General features: G+C 36.5%; 1 protein-coding gene across 1 annotated transcript in view; it reads right to left on the minus strand.

The window, feature by feature from the left end:
* ARHGAP24 (Rho GTPase activating protein 24) overlaps positions 1-18,809 on the minus strand; it is a 516,458-nt gene that overhangs the window by 412,343 nt on the left and 85,306 nt on the right. The window contains exon 2 of the mRNA XM_025386128.1: positions 7,129-7,328. Within this exon, the coding sequence (XP_025241913.1) occupies positions 7,129-7,308 (180 nt within the window). The 5' untranslated portion in view covers positions 7,309-7,328. The remainder of the gene's footprint in view (positions 1-7,128; positions 7,329-18,809) is intronic.

Raw genomic sequence — 18,809 nt, forward strand, 5'->3', positions numbered from 1 at the left:
CAGATTAGTAAATTGAAGCTTATACCAGCTAATTCATTTGCCCAATGTATCCAAATTAGTAACTATACGAGCTAAGATTCAATTCGAATAATTTTATTCTGCATTCTATGTCTTTACTCTTAAAAGAGTTATTCCTATATTGCTGTGTAGAGGAGGAAAGCAATAAAATTTTAAATAACAGTGGAATAAAATAATATTTTATATAAATAATACTTTCTATAACTTTATATAATAATTTCTAGGAAAGTGCTAAGAGTTCTTAAGAATTTATGATGATGCATTGTACCATCTTAGTGTCATTTTCAACACCAAAAGACTCAGATGCTACCCAGAAAGTTAGTTTTAGATTTGAGGATGATATCTAAGTTTCAATGCTTCTAGTATTATTTTAAATACTTCATCGAGGCTTTGGCTTCATAAATGTTAACAGGACAGCAATTGTCTTAGAGATTTCTGGATTTCATTAACACACGAGTTTGATTAAATATAAAATGAGAGCTTACTCTTAAATCAGCAGTCAATCCTTGCACATTTAGAGGTCAACCCTCAGGTTATAATTCACTCAAAATCACTTTGTTCTCTAAGTTAAGAAAATCCACTGTGATCTAATATAGTATCATCTTCATCATGTACAGAAAAAACCTTCCTCACATAATTGGATCAATATCTGTTGTAGAAAGTCTAGACCAGATTAATTGGGTTTGTGTCTGTTTGGATTTTAGTCATTTTATCAGGAGTTTCAGACTGGCTTCTGAAAATCGATGCCCCGCTGTGTCAAACTCTAGCACAAGCCTATGTCAGAGGCTTTCTCTAGTATGGCCAAGCTAGAGCCTTAGCTTTTATTTAAGTAGTAATATGCTACATAATAGAAGTAAAATATAGATTTTACTTCTATTTAATAGGCAAATAAAAAAGTCATTAGGAAAATTTATCACTGGATTCACTTAACAAAACCTGCACGATTTCCTTATTTTTAAGATAACTATAATCATACTTCATCTCTGACTCGGCTGCTCCCCCCATGTTATTGTATTGACAAGGCCATGGTCATTTGTCATGATTAATGAAGCATGCAAGAACAGATATTGTCATGAATTCAGTTCACATGTGTTTTAAGCCCTTTCTAATAGATATCCAAAGTCCTTGGGGGTGTGCGGTGTAGGGGGAAGATTCTTTTTTATAGATTCTTCTGTACAATATGATCTTACAGTTTTTCCTCTGCATGTAAATATAATGAAATTTGTAAGATAAATTAAAATAGAAAAGATATTACTTTAAAAACTGGAAAAATTCAGCACTATAAAATGTTTATAGTAGTGGCCTGTGAGTGACAAGAATTAGAGATGTATTAATGTACTTTCAAAAATGGCCTACATGCATCACCTTCCTGTTTTTATAGAAACAATCAAAATCAACTTTATTTTTAAAATATGCTCTGAATAAAATCTATATAAGTGCAAATACTTGTAGATAATGGATTCTGGAGACAGTTGTGTCCTAGATGAACTAAAGCTGCTTTTTTTCTATTAAAAAATTACAAGATACTGAGGATGTTTAGTTTGATTTATATTAAATATTAAATAGCTATATTATGAGATAAGTCTCTCATATATTGCCAGGTATTGTTGGCTAAGTGCTGGAAAGTCACTGTTTACAAATCAGGTGCCGTCTCCAGAGAGAGGATAGCCTTGAGGTACCTTTGCCTTCTGCTCAAAAAGAAAATATAAGAAAAGTGGCAGTGAAACTTTCTAAGTTCTCAAATTTGTGCAGGTTGTTGAATATTTGGAAGGCAAAGTGCAAGTTGAATAAGAACATGAAACATTCATAGTAAGTTCAAATATTTAAGTACATAATGCACTAAATCAGATATAGTGTGTTCTCATAGCAATAAAAATTGAAGACAGAGATGTAAGGAAAATCTAATTGAGAAACTCTTATTTATTAACTTAAGTTTTCAATGTATTAGGAAACAACTGTCATGATTCCTTTCTGAGATTAACATAGTTGTGTAGTTTGAGCATCACTGGTGCTCTGGAAATAGCTTCTCATTGCCTACTAAGGAATCCCTTTTCCATTGGGGTCCCCTGTTTCTCTCTAACTGCATTCTTGCCATATATTCACCCTTGCAATATGGAGCTAGCTATAGATACCTATTTTACAACTCCATGTCTTTCCTCTGCTCTGAATTCCTTTCCCCAATTTATCTACCTGTAAAACTCACATCGACCTTCAAAATCCCAGGTCAGGGTCACCTCTTGCCTTATGCAGCCTTTCCCAAGCCCTCTAGACAGTCCTCATTCACTCCTTGCTACTAATTGTACCCATGTATTCATAGCATTCAGCATTTTCAGGGTAGCCTGTTATGATTATAATTTTACTTTCCCTCAACAGATGAGCAGTTTTTCATAATAAGGATAATGATGGAGTTTGATTTGACTCTTTTTATTGAGTAAAACAACTCAGTGAAAATTTATTATAATAAATTGAGAACTTAAACCAAGGACAAGGAGGATATAAATTTCAAGGGTTTTTTACTCTCATTTTAGAAGTGCCTTCTATAATGGTTGAACTAGTTTACAATCCCACCAACAGTGTAAAAGTGTTCCTATTTCTCCACATCCTCTCCAGCACCTGTTGTCTCCTGACTTTTGAATGATCGCCATTCTAACTGGTGTGAGATGGTATCTCATTGTGGTTTTGATTTGCATTTCTCTGATGGCCAGTGATGATGAGCATTTTTTCATGTGTCTGTTGGCTGTATGAATGTCTTCTTTTGAGAACTGTCTGTTCATATCCTTTGCCCACTTTTGGATGGGGTTGTTTGTTTTTTTCTTGTAAATTTGTTTGAGTTCTTTGTAGGTTCTGGATATTAGCCCTTTGTCAGATGAGTAGATTGCAAAAATGTTCTCCCATTCTGTAGGTTGCCTGTTCACTCTGATGGTAGTTTCTTTTGCTGTGCAGAAGTTCTTTAGTTTAATGAGATCCCATTTGTCAATTTTGGCTTTTGCTGCCGTTGCTTTTGGTGTTTTAGACATGAAGTCTTTGCCCATGCCTATGTCCTGAATGGTACTACCTAGGTTTTCCTCTAGGGTTTTTATGGTATTAGGTGTAACATTTAAGTCTCTAATCCATCTTGAATTAATATGGAAAACAGTATGGCGATTCCTCAAGGATCTAGAACTAGATGTACCATATGACCCAGCCATCCCATTACTGGGTATATACCCAAAGGATTATAAATCATGCTGCTATAAAGACACATGCACACGTATGTTTATTGCGGCGCTATTCACAATAGCAAAGACTTGGAATCAACCCAAATGTCCATCAGTGACAGACTGGATTAAGAAAATGTGGCACATATACACCATGGAATACTATGCAGCCATAAAAAACGATGAGTTTGTGTCCTTTGTAGGGACATGGATGCAGCTGGAAACCATCATTCTTAGCAAACTATCACAAGAACAGAAAACCAAACACCGCATGTTCTCACTCATAGGTGGAAACTGAACAATGAGATCACTTGGACTCGGGAACAGGGACATCACACACCGGAGCCTATCATGGGGAGCGGGGACGGGGGAGGGATTGCATTGGGAGTTATACCTGATGTAAATGACGAGTTGATGGGTGCTGACGAGTTGATGGGTGCAGCACAGCAACATGGCACAAGTATACATATGTAACAAACCTGCACGTTATCCACATGTACCCTAGAACTTAAAGTATAATAATAATAATAAATTAATTTAAAAAAAAAAAGTGCCTTCTAAGAAAGTAAAAAAAACAAACAAAAAGCAAGTTAAGTTTATTGAATCTTTCCAGCTGGTTAGGAATGTTTAAAAGGATGAATTTTTGAAACTTTACTCATGATATTTTCTCCATATTATTGAAATAGCCCTCATCAAAATACATGAAGGCCAAGGGCATTCTTATGTTGGAAGCATTGAAGTGAAAAGAAAAAAACAAGAAATACCTCTGACTAAAAGCAAAGGTAAAGAAAAGTTGAGGACTAATGAGAAGGCAAGGATGAAGCAGAAGAAGCACTGCATCTAGGAGCAAGAAAGTGACTCCTAGTTCTTCATCTGTCACTCATTAATAACGTCCTTTTGGCTGTTACACACAGATATACACACAACCACATACATGCAATCATAAACAGACAACTACAGAATGACAGGTTTTAAGACAAATTTTTTTCCTCTTTCAACATTTTTCAAGGTGCTCAATTATTCTCCATTTAGATGTTCTGATTCTTTTAAATATATTCTACAATATATCACTGCAGGGCTTATTTAATGTGGCTTAAACTTTGTTGTTTTAAATAGTATGATTTTGATAGATGGAGCTGAAAACAGTCAATATTACTCACAGTACCTTAGTCCTGGCCCTGCTGCTGCATGGCCCTAGATACATTCCATTGACTCATTAACTCATTCAAAAATATGCTATTAACAGTTACCATGTGCCAGGCATCTACCCTCACTTGGTCTATTTTAAGGGAAGAAATTAGCCCATGTATAGAACAACATAGAATGTTTGCATATTACAAAGTTCCCTCTGATATAGAAATTGTCAGTTCTTAATCTGAATTTGTATGCATGTGTTTAAACATCAGGGCAAAACATTAAAAAGCTCAATGTTAAAATTATCAGTGCTTGAATTGTATGTAAGTTAGTTAAAAAAGATAATTCAAAGTTATTTATCCCAAGGCTGGGCACAGTGACTCAGGCCTGTAATCCTAGCACTTTCAAGACCAGCATGGCCAACATGGTGAAACCCCTGTCTCTACTAAAAATACAAAAAAATTAGCTGAGTATGGTGGCACACTCATGTAGTCCCAGCTACTTGGGGGCCTGAGACAGGAGAATCACTTGAACTCGGGAGGCGGAGGTTGCAGTGAGCTGAGATCGCACCACCGCACTCCAGCCTGGGCTACAGAGTGAGACTCTGTCTCAAAATAAATAAATAAATAAATAAAATAAAGTTATTTATGCTACATTTTAACTTCTTTATTAATCACAAATCTTTAACAAATAATATATAGAATGAAAAATTTAAAAACATTTTTTAGGGGGGATGGTGATGGTCTATGTTTGGTTTGTAAAAGAATTAGTACTTTTTGGTCAATACAAGTCTATTTTGTTAATTTTATTTACAGTAAGTCTACAAATACTAGTAATACTAGTAACATGCTAATATAAAAATATTATTTATCTTGGAAATACTATGAATTAATGTAATTTTCATTTTGAGTAGATTTTCATTTGAATTAATCTGGAGTTTTTACATTTTAAAAGTTATATTTCCAATTTTTTAATCAATCTAACTAGTCATGATAGAGTGGATCCAAGCCTGTGGTCCGTGTTTCTCAAATTTGAGAATGTGCAAATGTCAGAGAATGTGCACATGAACTCTAGTTTGAGGAATTCTGCCCTAAATTATTCAAAAAGGATATTATCATATTGCCTGGGATATGGCCCTCTATGTATTTTCTCACAGACGGTATTCACTGTGCTCCTCCATAACGAAGTCCCCACATTGGACCCCTTAAATTCTGTCTTTTCACATTAACCTGATTCCTTTCTCTGAGTTTGGTAAAAATAATTTTATATTCAAGGTAATACCTTAATCTGATTATTAGATAATTATAAAACAAGGTGCAATTAGAAAAGAACCATGGAGGGTAAGATAGGAGACAGAAGACTCCATCAATTTGCTTCTGATCTTTGAATGATTATATGATCTTGATTACATCACTTCGTATCTCTAAGTCACAGTTTCCTCCTCTGTAAAAATAGTCCCTATATTCCCCACCGGGTTGCAATAACAAATGAAATAACAGATACGGAAAGTACTATAACTGTCATGAAACCAATATGGGACCCTCTAAATTTACTTATAATGTCTTGGGCTAAAGCCATATGAACTCAGACTTACTTGAGACAAATTATTACACTACTGTTTGTTTAACATTGGGTAATCTGCATTACACATAAACCTTGGTGTTCATGCATAAATAGGGTTAATAATACCTACCTCATAGGATTATTTTAAATATTTCATAAGATAATATATGTAAACTTTTAGCCTGATGTCCAGCTCTGGTAAATGCCTAAAAAGTAGTAGCAATTTCAAAAAAATGACCAAGGTTTGCAGCATGTATTTTTATTGCTATTTTTAGGGAATTCAATTAGAGGAATAAGAACATCATGAAATTATAATGCCTTAGGAATTTAAAATACTAAAGCAGAGACCTGGTTCAAATTCCTAATTAAGTTCCTTAACTTTAACACAAGAGGAAATAGCCTCAAGAACATACTGTTAGGGTTGTTTATATAAATGAATCTAAAACGATTCTTCTCTCATGTATGTATCCTATAGATGTAGATGAAAAACACACAGAAGTGATGCCTTAGTTTGCATATCCTCTCATCAACTGATAAGCCATGATCAATCTGAGAAAACTGTTGCAACTACAGAAATGCAGGTGAAGATGATTCTTCTCTCTCATTGCAGTCTTGAGACTTTTGGTTGAGAAAATAAGTAAATAAGCAAATAAAGAACCACTAAGGAACTACAGAGCAACAGAGAGACTATTCACAGAGGAATGGGTATATTATGTATGCTGGTTGAATGTATCAGTGTCATTTGGTTCAGCACCACATCCATATTTAATGTAAGTTAAAGTATGCAGGGAAGCCTCTGAGAATTGATACTGAAAATGTCTCAGAAATTACTGAAAGTTGTGCCTACAGTTCTTCCTTCAAACCTGTGCTTTCCATTTACTCCTGAGAAAAAGAAAGATGTTTTGGCTACAATATATCTTTTAGCAGATGTCTATTAAAATTTTCTCATGAACTAAGTTTGCCAGAGGAACTGAGACATTCTCCTCTGGTAAAAACTGAAATTAATATTAGACAAGTATAATTTGCCTCTTGGCCTGAATTAGCAAATTTATTAGCTCCAACTCAAAGCAAACAATGGGTAAAAGGGTGAAAGATGACAATGAACTGAAGGAGACCGGGGGACTTTGGGTGGTCTCAGTCCCAATCAGTTTCCAGCAAATCCCTCTATTTCTTGGCTTTCTTAGGCCCTTAATGCTTTACATTTTCTCCTACTCACCAAGGGCTTGGTTTCATCTTCATCTTTGAAATAGTAGAGCTGATCCCCCTTGAGCACAAACCAGCGAGTATGCCAAGTCTTGACAAAGCCTCCTTGCTTCCTCAGCCACCCACACTTGATGGCATTCTGCCGCCCTTGGCCTTGTTGGGGGTTCTCCGTGGCGTCATTGTTCTCCTCCATTATCAAGCTTATGGACTTTCCTAGTTAGCAAACAGAAAGAAAGGAAAATAATGAGGTGCTCTGTTATATTCAACTCCCTTTTAAACCACTCTTCTCCAGGAAAAAAAAAAAGAAAGAAAGAAAGAAAGAAAAAGAAAGAGAGGAAGAGGAGAGAAGAAAGAAAAGAAAGAGAGGGAGAGGAGAGAAAGAAAAGAAAAGAAAGAGAGAGAAAGAGAGAAGGAAAGAGAGAAAGAAAGAGGGAGAGAAAGAGAGAGAGAGCAAGAGAAGTGAAGGGAAGGAAAAGGGAAGAGGAAGGGAGTGGGAAAAGGGGTGAAAAATGTTCCTCAACTCATTGGTCAAATTTCTAGACACAAACCACAGACCTGGCAACAATATGCCCAGAGGAAACATGCAGAGAGCTTGTTTTGCCGTCCTGCCTTCTTAAATGAATTCAGCAGCTGAGTGGTGCTCTTTGTCCCTAAGTAGAACTGAAAAATGAGAAAGTTCTAGAGGTAATGTGTGAAGAAAGAATTTCTAAAAATAACCTAAGAAGAACTGAAAAATGAGAAAGTTCTAGAGGTAATGTGTGAAGAAGGAATTTCTAAAAACAAACTAAAACATAACTCTCAAGATTATGGCCTCTGTGTCTGTTGGGCACAGGCTAGGGCAGGCTCCTGCAGGCTTAGGTTTACCTGGGCAAGAGCTAGCCTGACGTGTGTCCCCATTTTAAGAGACTATTTAGAAAACCTTAATGGAAGACATTTGTCTTACATAGGGGAACATATCTCAGGATGTTTCTACCCTCTGTTTCCCAGATTATTCCCTCGACAATTTCTTTGGCTGGTCAGGGATTCGTACAGCTGAAAAACTTTAAGAGGAAACCAAAAACAAAACAAAACAAAACAAAAAAAACGAAGTACCTGCTTTTGCCAGTTTTTCCTATAGTTTTTTCCTTTCCCCTACAGCCATTCTGAAGCTTCAGGAGGGTGTGGTGTCTTCCAGTATGTGACATGATGAGGAATATTTTAAGATTATGTGTGAAGTAGTATAAGGCCATACTACCTATACATAAGCAAGAAAATGAGTTCTTCATTGGAAAAATATTAACCAACAGTTGAGATGCTAAAACTGCCCCAGTAAAAACAGAGAAGGTGGACATTCTAGGGGAGCCAGGCACAAGTGGTTAAAAGAGATTTTCCTGTCCTGAAAGCTTCTTCCAAATTCTTGCTAATGTTTATTTCTAAACATTTATTCAGGAATTGGGAAGCCCTCTCTATCTCTTGTGTCTCTGATGAGGTTATAAATATATTGATTATCTGATAAAGCATAAATTATTCCTGTCCAGGCATATAAACAAAGTCCCTGTTTTATCATTTCTGATTGATTCTGGAAGACAAGCTGTCTTTCTGTCTGGTCTTTATATTCACCGCTAATTTTTTAATCAATTTGCATGTATACAATTCTACTTATAAATTCCATGAAGTTTCTATTGTCAGTCCTTGGTCATTTATGTTTCTTCCTTGAAGTCTCAGGGTCAATTCTTCCATTATTGTGATTCAAGTTCTCTCAATTTAGTCCTGCCATTCCTGTTGCAGGGATGAAGCAGAACCTTTGTTCTAATTACTTATTTTAATAACTTCAACCATCTTTGCAGAAGATTTGCCTCTTTCATTGGCATATATTTCAATCTATCACTATGCTTACCTTAATCTTCACCTCTTAAACTACTTTTAAACTTCAAGGAAGTCACTTGACTATTATCTGTCTCATTCAATATGCACTTTTTTCCTTTCTTAAAAAACAGGCCCCTGTCTCTACAATACATCTGGACACCTCCTTTGCCCTATGGGGCATTCCACGACCATAACCACTTATTGGAGAAAACATTCTCCCCTCAGGTGTGTGCCCGTGTGTGTGCAGACTGGACCATACCTGATGCTTCCAATTTGCTATGCCCACAGGGCAGGAATTTTCATCTCCTTTCCTTCACAGTACCTGACCTACTATGACGAGCCAAGAACTCCATTATAAATGAACAATTAATGCTGTAATTTAGATAGTAAGTATGCTTAGTTAGACCACCCTAAATAATCTTTTTCATCTCCTGGTATTTAAACCGTTTACACAACTTGCTGTTTCATCACTGCCTACTTATTCTTTGACCAAACACCTTAACTTATAAAGTTAAATGGGACCTTAAAACAAACATTCCAACACACACACACACAGGCACCCCACAAACATGTACACACAAATCTAGAATTCATTGCACAACAAATTATTTAGGGCCCTTATGTATTTTTTTCTTTCCTCTCAAATTCATGCTTTCTATTAAGTTTGAAAAATTCCCTCTAACATGCTTCAAGGTTATTAGCAACCTACCATTGATAATATAAAAAATACAAGTAGCTAATTTCCCTTTTGTGTACATTAATGCCTTAGTGAGAAATGTGTGTACACCAGAACATGGTTTCTGATTCCTTTTGCATATATTGTTTATAAGTCTGACCGAAGTCAATGACTATATTGCCCACTGAACTGACTATAATGCCTATACTTTTATGATTTCAGAATGCATCAGAAAGTGCTTTGCTAATGCTAATTGAAGACTAATTATAACAATTCATTAAAACAGAAATGAAAACAGACTTATACTCCTAAGGGAAAAAAATGCCACAACTATTGTTGGATGAGGAAAATTAAGTTCTACTAAAATAACCACAATTTTTATAGAGGTCTTAATATTTCTGGAAAAATAAAATGATTAAAATTCTACCCTTCATCTTTAAAATGAGGATGCTGGACTGGATTATTTCCAACTATGGTCTCTTCTAGCACTCTGAAATCTATCATCTCTGTAATTCCATAAGTGTAGGGACATCAGATATCCTTACTACTCAGTAGAATGTCTGGCATGCAGTGAAGCTCAATCAATGTTTGATGAAGTAATCAATTTTGCAATAGATTTCATGCTAAGTGTCTGAAAGTGAACATGAGATCCCCCTCTGAAATGTGATCTTCCCCCAAACCTGACCTTAGTAAATGACACCATGGTACACCCAGTTTCAAAGATAAGTATATAGAAAACTAATCATTTGACTCCTGACTCTTCCTCACCCCGGATATCAAATCAATCAGTAAATTCAGAATGCCTCTAAAAATAGTTCAAATCCATCCTTTTGGCTTCATCTCTATTGTCACCTTATGGTGCAGTCCACTATTATCTTTTGAGGAGATGATTCTAATGGCCTTCCGAGGAGTCTCACTGCTTCCATTTTTAGCCATAAACGCAAACACACAGGTACATGCTCACACATATTTCATTCTCCAAAACGCAGCCAAAGTGAGCTTTTAAAAATTCAAATCAGATAAGGACTCTCAACATTTGAAAATGCTGTTGGCTTCCCACTGTACTTATTTCAAAATCCAGAGTCTTACCATGGCCAATAAGGCTCTGAATCATCTGGCACCTGTTTACCTCTCTAACCTAATCTCATGTCACCTTCTCCCCATCCCTCCCCATACCAGACACATACATACTTAACCACTCTTATCTCCTTTCAGTTCTGGAAACACCCAAGCTCCTTTATGCCTTGCTGCTTTCTGCCTACAAAACTGCCTTGAGCTGTTTTCATGCTCAACTCCTTTTTATCTAAGTTTTGGCTTAAAATCTGCCTCTTCCAAAAAACCTTCACTAATCACCCTGTGAATTAGGTCACCTCTTTTTATTCTCTGTCACTGAACTGTGTCCTTTATCTCCCTGATACTTCTCTAAATTGCTATTTATTTAGTTCTTTATTGTCTATCGCCCCACCAGGAGATCATATGCTTCATGACGTCAAGGACATGGCTTTCCTTACTAAGCATACCCAATGCCTTTAATAGTGCTTACCTGGTACTCAATAAATCTGTTGAATCTACAGATGGAGCTCTGCAATAATCACAACAGAATCTCTACAAAGAATATTCTAGAAGGTTCTTTTTCATTGCATTTAATGCCTTAAAGAAAACTGTGTACGTTAAGAACTTGACTTTTTCCTTTTACATAGGAGACTTCAATTAGCATGAAAATTGTTCTTAAACACAATGTCAAAATCATTACACTTGAAAGAACCTGAAACTGTCCTTATGAAAAAAATATTCAGAATTTATACCTTTTAGTTTTGGCAAGAAATACGCATAACCAATTGTGGTTTAACACTAAGTACAGTTTATTCACTCAAATTCTCAGAGAATGATTTCACTGAATCTCTGCTGGGAAAATACTTTCACTGAAGTCAGGCCATGGTACCTGGGTGGTATGTGAGATTACAAAATAGAACTATCGCCTTGGTTAGAAAACCAACATAATGATGAACAAAGTAATCATCTAAATAAACAGTTATTCCAAGCTAAAACAAAAATAGAACTGAGAAATTAACCTGTGTCTCTATCAATCTTAAGATAAAAACCTTAATGATGGCTACTGTACCATGCCATAGCTAGACAGTTCTCAGCATTTGATGGGCTTGTAGCTTTTGAATTGTTTTCCAGAGGAGGAAACTGGTTTCTACATCTGTTTGTATGATTTTCTTTTGCAACCAGATGGGCCAAGAACACAACAGTATAACATGGTGCAATCAGAGATGAAACTCATGCTCCTAACAAACTCTTCTAAGAATCAAACAGTATACACATAGATATATAGCTGTGTGACTTCAACAAAGAATATATAAGCATGCATATAAACAAGGATGTAAATAAAGAGGATGCCGTATATCACAGAGTTGCAATGTATTTGAAATTACAATACCTTACTATACATGTTCAGCAAACATGAGAGAATGAGATAGTAGGAGAGAGCTAGAGAAAAGGAAAAAGGGAGAGAGAACAACTTAAAAAACACAGGCAATTCCACCACAATGCATCCACTCAATGAATGCATGCTCCCATGGCAAGGGTGAAGGGGAACAAATACATCTCCATGCTTTCAATCAATATCAGTTTCCTTGGCATCTGGTGGGGTATTTCACTGTATAAATGTGTTCTCAGAATTTGAGTGCACATGATTTCATACCTCATGTCCCCTCAATCAGTCAAAGAAACAGTGATCTGTCCTATTGCTGGGGGAAGAAAACAAAACAAAACTGGCAATGTCGGTAAAATATTACAACCTATGAGAGATTTGTGGGACTTTGAGAAGAAATTTTGATCACACTCAATTGTCACCATTTGCACTGACTTTAGAACATAAATAATTTTTAAGATGTGATTCCACGGTATGCAGTATATAACTACAGAGAGCCAATATTTACCTAAATTCTACTTTTTCTTATTTTAAACAAAATATTTTATAGGTATTGCCAATAGGCTGGTTTGTCAAGTGGCAGGACATTGTACTGAGCTATATGTCTACATACTAGATACACCTTTTCTATGCATAATTGTTCATACTACAAAAACTTACAAAAGGAATTAGATGGTATGTGCATGTGTTTACAGGCATACATGAAAGTGCACATATGTGTATGGGTGTGTGTATGTATGGGTGTATGGTGGGTATATATATATACTATGTATGTTCTGTTTGGAGCAGGAGTCCCCAACCCCCTGGGCTGCAGACCAGTACCAGTCCATGGCCGGTAAGGAATTGGGCCACACAGGAGGTGAGCTGTAGGCAAGCGAGCATTACTGCCTGAGCCTCATCTCCTGTCAGATCAGCAGTGGCATTAGATTCTCATAGGAGCTCAAACCCTATTGTGAGCTGCCCAGCAGGGGATCTAGGTTGTGCGCTCCTTATGAGAATCTAATGTCTAATGATCTGAAGTGGAACAGTTTCATCCCCAAACCATCTCCCCTTCGCCCCATGAAACTGGTCCCTGGTGTTAAAAAGGTTGTGGACCACTGCTCCAGAGGACAAAATCTTTAAAGACAAAATATTTATTGATATTCTTTTCTCATTTTTTAAACACTCAGTGCCATGGCTCTGGAAGCCATGTAAGCATATGCCTGCAGATCTGACATTCTTTGATGAAGCAAAGCACATAAAAGAGTGTTGCCATCCAGTGTTCAATAAAAAACCTGATTATGCTATTATTAAAGTCAACCAGTGAAGTGATAGATTTATTTTTATTATTTCTCAGAACATTTCCTCAATAACTGTAGCTGTATACCTGATTTAGAAGCTGGAACTCTTTTAGTATTCTAAATATTTAAATAATTTCAGGATAAAATGATGTAGCAAGCATATTTTTCATGTAAGTCAGTCACCCCTTACTTGATTTAACGTGTTCAGCTCTCTACTTTGGCTCAGCTGTGAATGTTGAATGTGAAAGTTGAATCCTACCAAATGTCTCCTTTGTCCATTTTCCAATTCCATCTAGATTTTCCCCAGATGCAATAAATGCCATCTCTCCTAACCCTCACTACCTATAGCAGAAGTTAGTGCCCCACAGAGAATCCTCTTTCTTGTTGTTATGGACTGAATGTTTTGTGCCCTCCTAATTCGTATGTCGAAGTCCCAACACTCAGTGTGATGGTATTTGGATATAGGGCCCTTGGGAGGTAATTAGGATTTGATGAGGTCATGAGGATGGGGTGCTGATCCAATGGGATTAGTGCCCTTATAAGAAGAGACACCAGAGAATTTGTGGTCTCTTTTTCTGCACCCACACAAAGAAGAGCTCATGTGAGCACACAGCAGTATGGTGGTCACCTACAAGCCAAGAAAAGAGGCTTCAGAACAAAACCCACCTTACAAGCACATTGATCTTAGACTTCCCTGCCTCCAGAACTGTTAGAAATAAACTTCTCTTGTTTAAGTCACTCAGACTATAGTATCTTCCTATGGAAGCCTGAGAAGAATAAGATACCTGCCATTGTACCCACTCCACCACAGGGTCTGCATGTTGGCTGGTCACCAGAAACCTTAGCCAATGACTAACTAGAAAGGGAGTAACAAAGGCAGTCTTCTTGCCTCATAGGGAACTAACTTTGTGTTTCAGTCTGTGCTCCAGAGCTTCTGCATGAGATTAGGTCAAAGCCAGTTTATACTGAACTTGATTCCCCTGCCCCATCCTGCTTCCCTCACTTCCCTTCTCCTGAGAGCACTCCATAATAAATTACTTCAGCAGTAATTCTCACCTCAAGCTCTGCTCTAGGAAATCTGGCCTTAGACTCTTCCAAGCTGCAGATGCTTCAACTTGTGTCACCCTCACTTCTCTTCCTAACTTCACCCATGGTAACAATAATAGTTCAACATTGAACTTAGTGTCTTTCTTTCTTGCCAAATGTGGCAAAGCCTATTGTTGCCTTCAATTTCTGCCCACTTTCCTTGTCCCATCATGCCATTCCTGATACTCTGCATCTCAGGTCTGGGGAAGCCAAGAACACAATGAGGATGAATTTGTCAGTACCACCTCCTAGTTTATGGATGGTTGGCTGAAAGTAAGAGTGTGGTACAAGGATACTATTAGGGAGTACAAGTATAAAAGGGAGGAATGCAAGTGGAAGATGGAAGCACAGGTGGTGGTAGAGAGAAGGGGCAAGAGTCAAGGACGAACATTTTCATTTCCATCACAAAAGTTTAAATCTCCATGTTCTACCCTGTGTCAGACATAAAATTATATAGCTATGTGGCTCAACCTTGAATAAAATCTTGTTCATACACAGAGACAGACACACGCACACACACATACGCACACAAATTCACATAAAACTAAGTGTACTGAGAACAAGCAATACTTTTAGAACTCATTGAGTGCCTACTGTGTACAAGACACTGTGCAAATCCAGACCCATCATATCACTTTCCTTGATTACTATCATAGCCTTCTATTTAATCTAAACCCTGATTTCATTCCTAGCACACTGATATGATGGATTCTTTCCATAGCATTAGCATTTTCTTTAGAAAGCGAATCAAGTCATGTTATCACCATTCTAAAACTATCTAATAATTAAACATTTCCACTCAGAGTTAAATCCAAATTATTTGTCACAACCTATACAGCCCCAAACAATCCCTGCCTACGTTTCCTTGAATGCTTCCTTCACATCTTTGAATGGCTAATTTATCACCATTCAATTCTCAGTTCAAACGTTGCCTTATTATAAATGCCCCCCTCGGCCTCCCTTACTAGAAGCATCCCTCATCCCTCACCACATTCTATCATATTTCATTATTTTATTTTTTCCACAGCACACAAGAATTCCTTTTGTATTCAGTTTTTCTTGTCATTTCTCTGTCTCCCCTTTGGCACAAGAGCACCTTGAGGATGGAGGCCTTTTAACCAGTGTATTGAGCAGAGGTAGCAGAGAGTGGCCATTAAATACACAGTTCTATGTCAAATGCATGAACACCTCCTAAGACATAAAACTACCAAAAAGCATAAAACTACAAAATGGTTTAAAAATATACCAGATAGCTAAAGATTCATACAAGAGCAAGGATACAGAGAAGGACATATAGAAGGTTTTGCAAACATGTGCATTTACCAAAAAGTACATAACGGAAAAATATTTAAATAATTAGATCTTAGTGACTTACAGTAAGGGGGAAAAAAGTAACTGCTAACTAAAGAAAACAGATGAGTTTTCTCAGTTCACTTTCTGTCCCCTCACTCTGCACCATACCATCTTTTTCTTGAAGAATAAATCAAAATGTGGTGCCTACAAGGGAATCAGTCCTCCAGGTCCAAAATAACAAAGGATGTTATAGAGACTGTTTTAGCACTGATACAAATTCCAGTAGCCTAAATATGTTTATGGGAAGCAATTGAATTTCGTAAAGTAGCTGGAAGGGCTTAGCACTTTCACATGTGGTTTTCCCACTGCCTGGACATCATGGTTAACATCTATTTATCCTTCAGGTATTCCACAAAGGCTTCCCTGGTGCCACCCCCACTCCACCCTGAAAGTTCCCCTTGCATGATACCATCCTGGATATGACCCTTATCACATATAGACCATGTTTTTATTACTTCTCAGTGTTCTACACCACAATAGACTCCCTGGAACCCACCAGATGAACCAGAATATAGTGAATGCTCAAATAATTGTTAAATAAATGGCAAACTGATGAATAAATGAATGAATGCTTCAATCCATCTTTGTGTTTCAGTCTTCGGGGTTTATATTAAAATTGACACCAAAACCCTCAAAAATTCCTAGTACTGTACAAAAAAATCATAAAACATTTGCCATTACTAGACACAAATGCAAGGACATCATGCCAAATTCTCTCATTTAAACCTAACCCAAATTTAGTGGCTTAAAGCTAAACTGAACACCAAAAACAATTGAGTCAAGTGGATTGCCATTTGTCTCACTGGATGCTACTCTTAATCATGATTTGAGTTAAAAACAAAGAAAAATTTCTTCTTGAAAATGAAAAGTATAAGCATGAAAAGAACAATGGGAATTAAATGAAGCAAACCAGCCAAGAATACAAAGTCAAAAATAGTCACCAGAAGGGCATACCTGTGGGAACTTATGCAGTTATTTTCCTGAAGAAACACTACAAAATCCTGTTGCTTGATTAAATTGTTCAGAACATCAAGAGAATAGACAATAGCAAAAAATGATGTGTATGTTGGGATTGATCAGGAACATCAATCTACATGTTATATTTTAAGTTTCAATGTTTCCTTATTAATTTGCTAAGAAATCAAAATGACTTACTGAAATGAACCATAAAAAAGGAACTTTCTCCTAAGAATTTAGTTTTTGTGGTCTATTTAATGCCTCATACATTGTAGAGAGAATCTTTTCCCTCTTAAGATGGTTTTAATTCAACTAGAGAAAAAAATCAGATATATATTAATTTTAATATATGTATAATACTTTAATATATACTTAGAACTGCCCTTCACCATCACAGTGATATCTGAAGGACAAATAGAAAAGACAACCATTGGAATTCCCCATGGTGATAACCTGAGTAAAAACAGAAATCAAATCAAAAGATATACTTTACTATTGATGGGGATTAAGAAAGAACTGCTGCTTGTCAAGCCCAAGGCAGACATTATTAATTAATCACCTATATTCACCCCCAGATGCCATCTCAATCCAGCGCTCTAGGAAGTCACAACCAATTAATCATATATACGGAAAGGTAAGAAAGACTCTTTGTTAATTCAATTCTGTAAACAAACTAAGAACTGAAGATATCCCTCAAATACCAAATAGAAACTCCGGTGCTCCTCCAAAAGCAATGACATTTGAAACAGGAAACGATGAGAAATTCAACTTATTTTAATGGAAAGCTTGAAGATGGCAACTATCATTTCATCATATGGCCACAGAGAAACAAAGAAAACAAGCCTGAGGCAGGAAAGATGAAAAGGAGTTGGATGTCTCTTATTTTATATTTATTAATTGAATCTGTGACTAGATCCTTCAAAATAGGATCAGAAACATGACGTTATAAACATCTCAATGTTTAAGCTTTTGTGTGTACTCTACTCCCTCACCCATAGTTTATTAATATGATTTTGTTTTGAAAAACTGTCACAAAGAAAAGAAAACTGGGGAGGCCCAGAAGGGTTGTGAAGATGTTGGTCAAAATATACAAAATGACAATTAGACAGGAGGAAATGTTCAAGAGGTCTATTGTATAACATGACTATAACAATGTATTGTTTTCTTGAAAATTGCTAAGAGTAGATCTCAAGTGTTCTCATCACAAAAAATAAGGATGTGAGGTAATGTTTATGTTAATTTGTTCAATTTAGCCATTCCAGAATGTATGTGTATTTCCAAACATGATGTTGTACATGACCAATGTATATAATGTTTATTTGTCAATTAAAATTAACTCATTCATTAATTTTTAAAAGAGGTTTTCCACACCTAAATCTGAAAAGTAGTGAGATTATAGTACCCAAGGTATGGGAGAGCAACGGCAGTCATGAAGGAGAGCTTTATGCACATAGCAGAGAGAACTGGGAGAGGAAAGCTATAGCCCGTGTGATACTGAGAAAGTCAGCTGGGTCCTTTCCTCATTATGGGGAAATAACCTCTGTGCCTATAATTTATAGACCCCTCCAGCACTTTCCCTGATGCCCATAATTTTTAAGCTAAGATGAAAGCTTTCCTGAAACACTACTTTTAATATCAGGTTCCTTTAGTGAGTCTGACCTAGGAGAATCAAATGTTGTCGATTGCATTATCATTTCAAGCACCTCAGTGGGGCCAGCTTTTTATTCAACTACACTTCAAAGAAAATACTTTACAAGTGGGTAACTTTGATGGACATAGTCATTTGTCTTCAATGAACTCTCCAATTTTCTCCTTCAAATGAAAGCCCCAAGGTACTTAATGATTTCCAATAAAGACCACTCATTTTTGTCAATTAATCCTGTGGGTGGAACATCGTCAGGCTTGCTCTAAAGCACAGCAAAATGACTAGGCTTTCTAAGTATATAAATCTTTTCCTAATCACTAAGCCACAGTTGCTCTCCCAGTGGTTTATTATATGGAGGTATGGACAATACGACTTTTTTTTTAATTAGAATCTGAGGAAGGTAGGGAAAAATTTT

This window comes from Theropithecus gelada, chromosome 5, assembly GCF_003255815.1.
Source record: "Theropithecus gelada isolate Dixy chromosome 5, Tgel_1.0, whole genome shotgun sequence".
In the NCBI taxonomy this organism is placed as follows: Eukaryota; Metazoa; Chordata; class Mammalia; order Primates; family Cercopithecidae; genus Theropithecus; species Theropithecus gelada.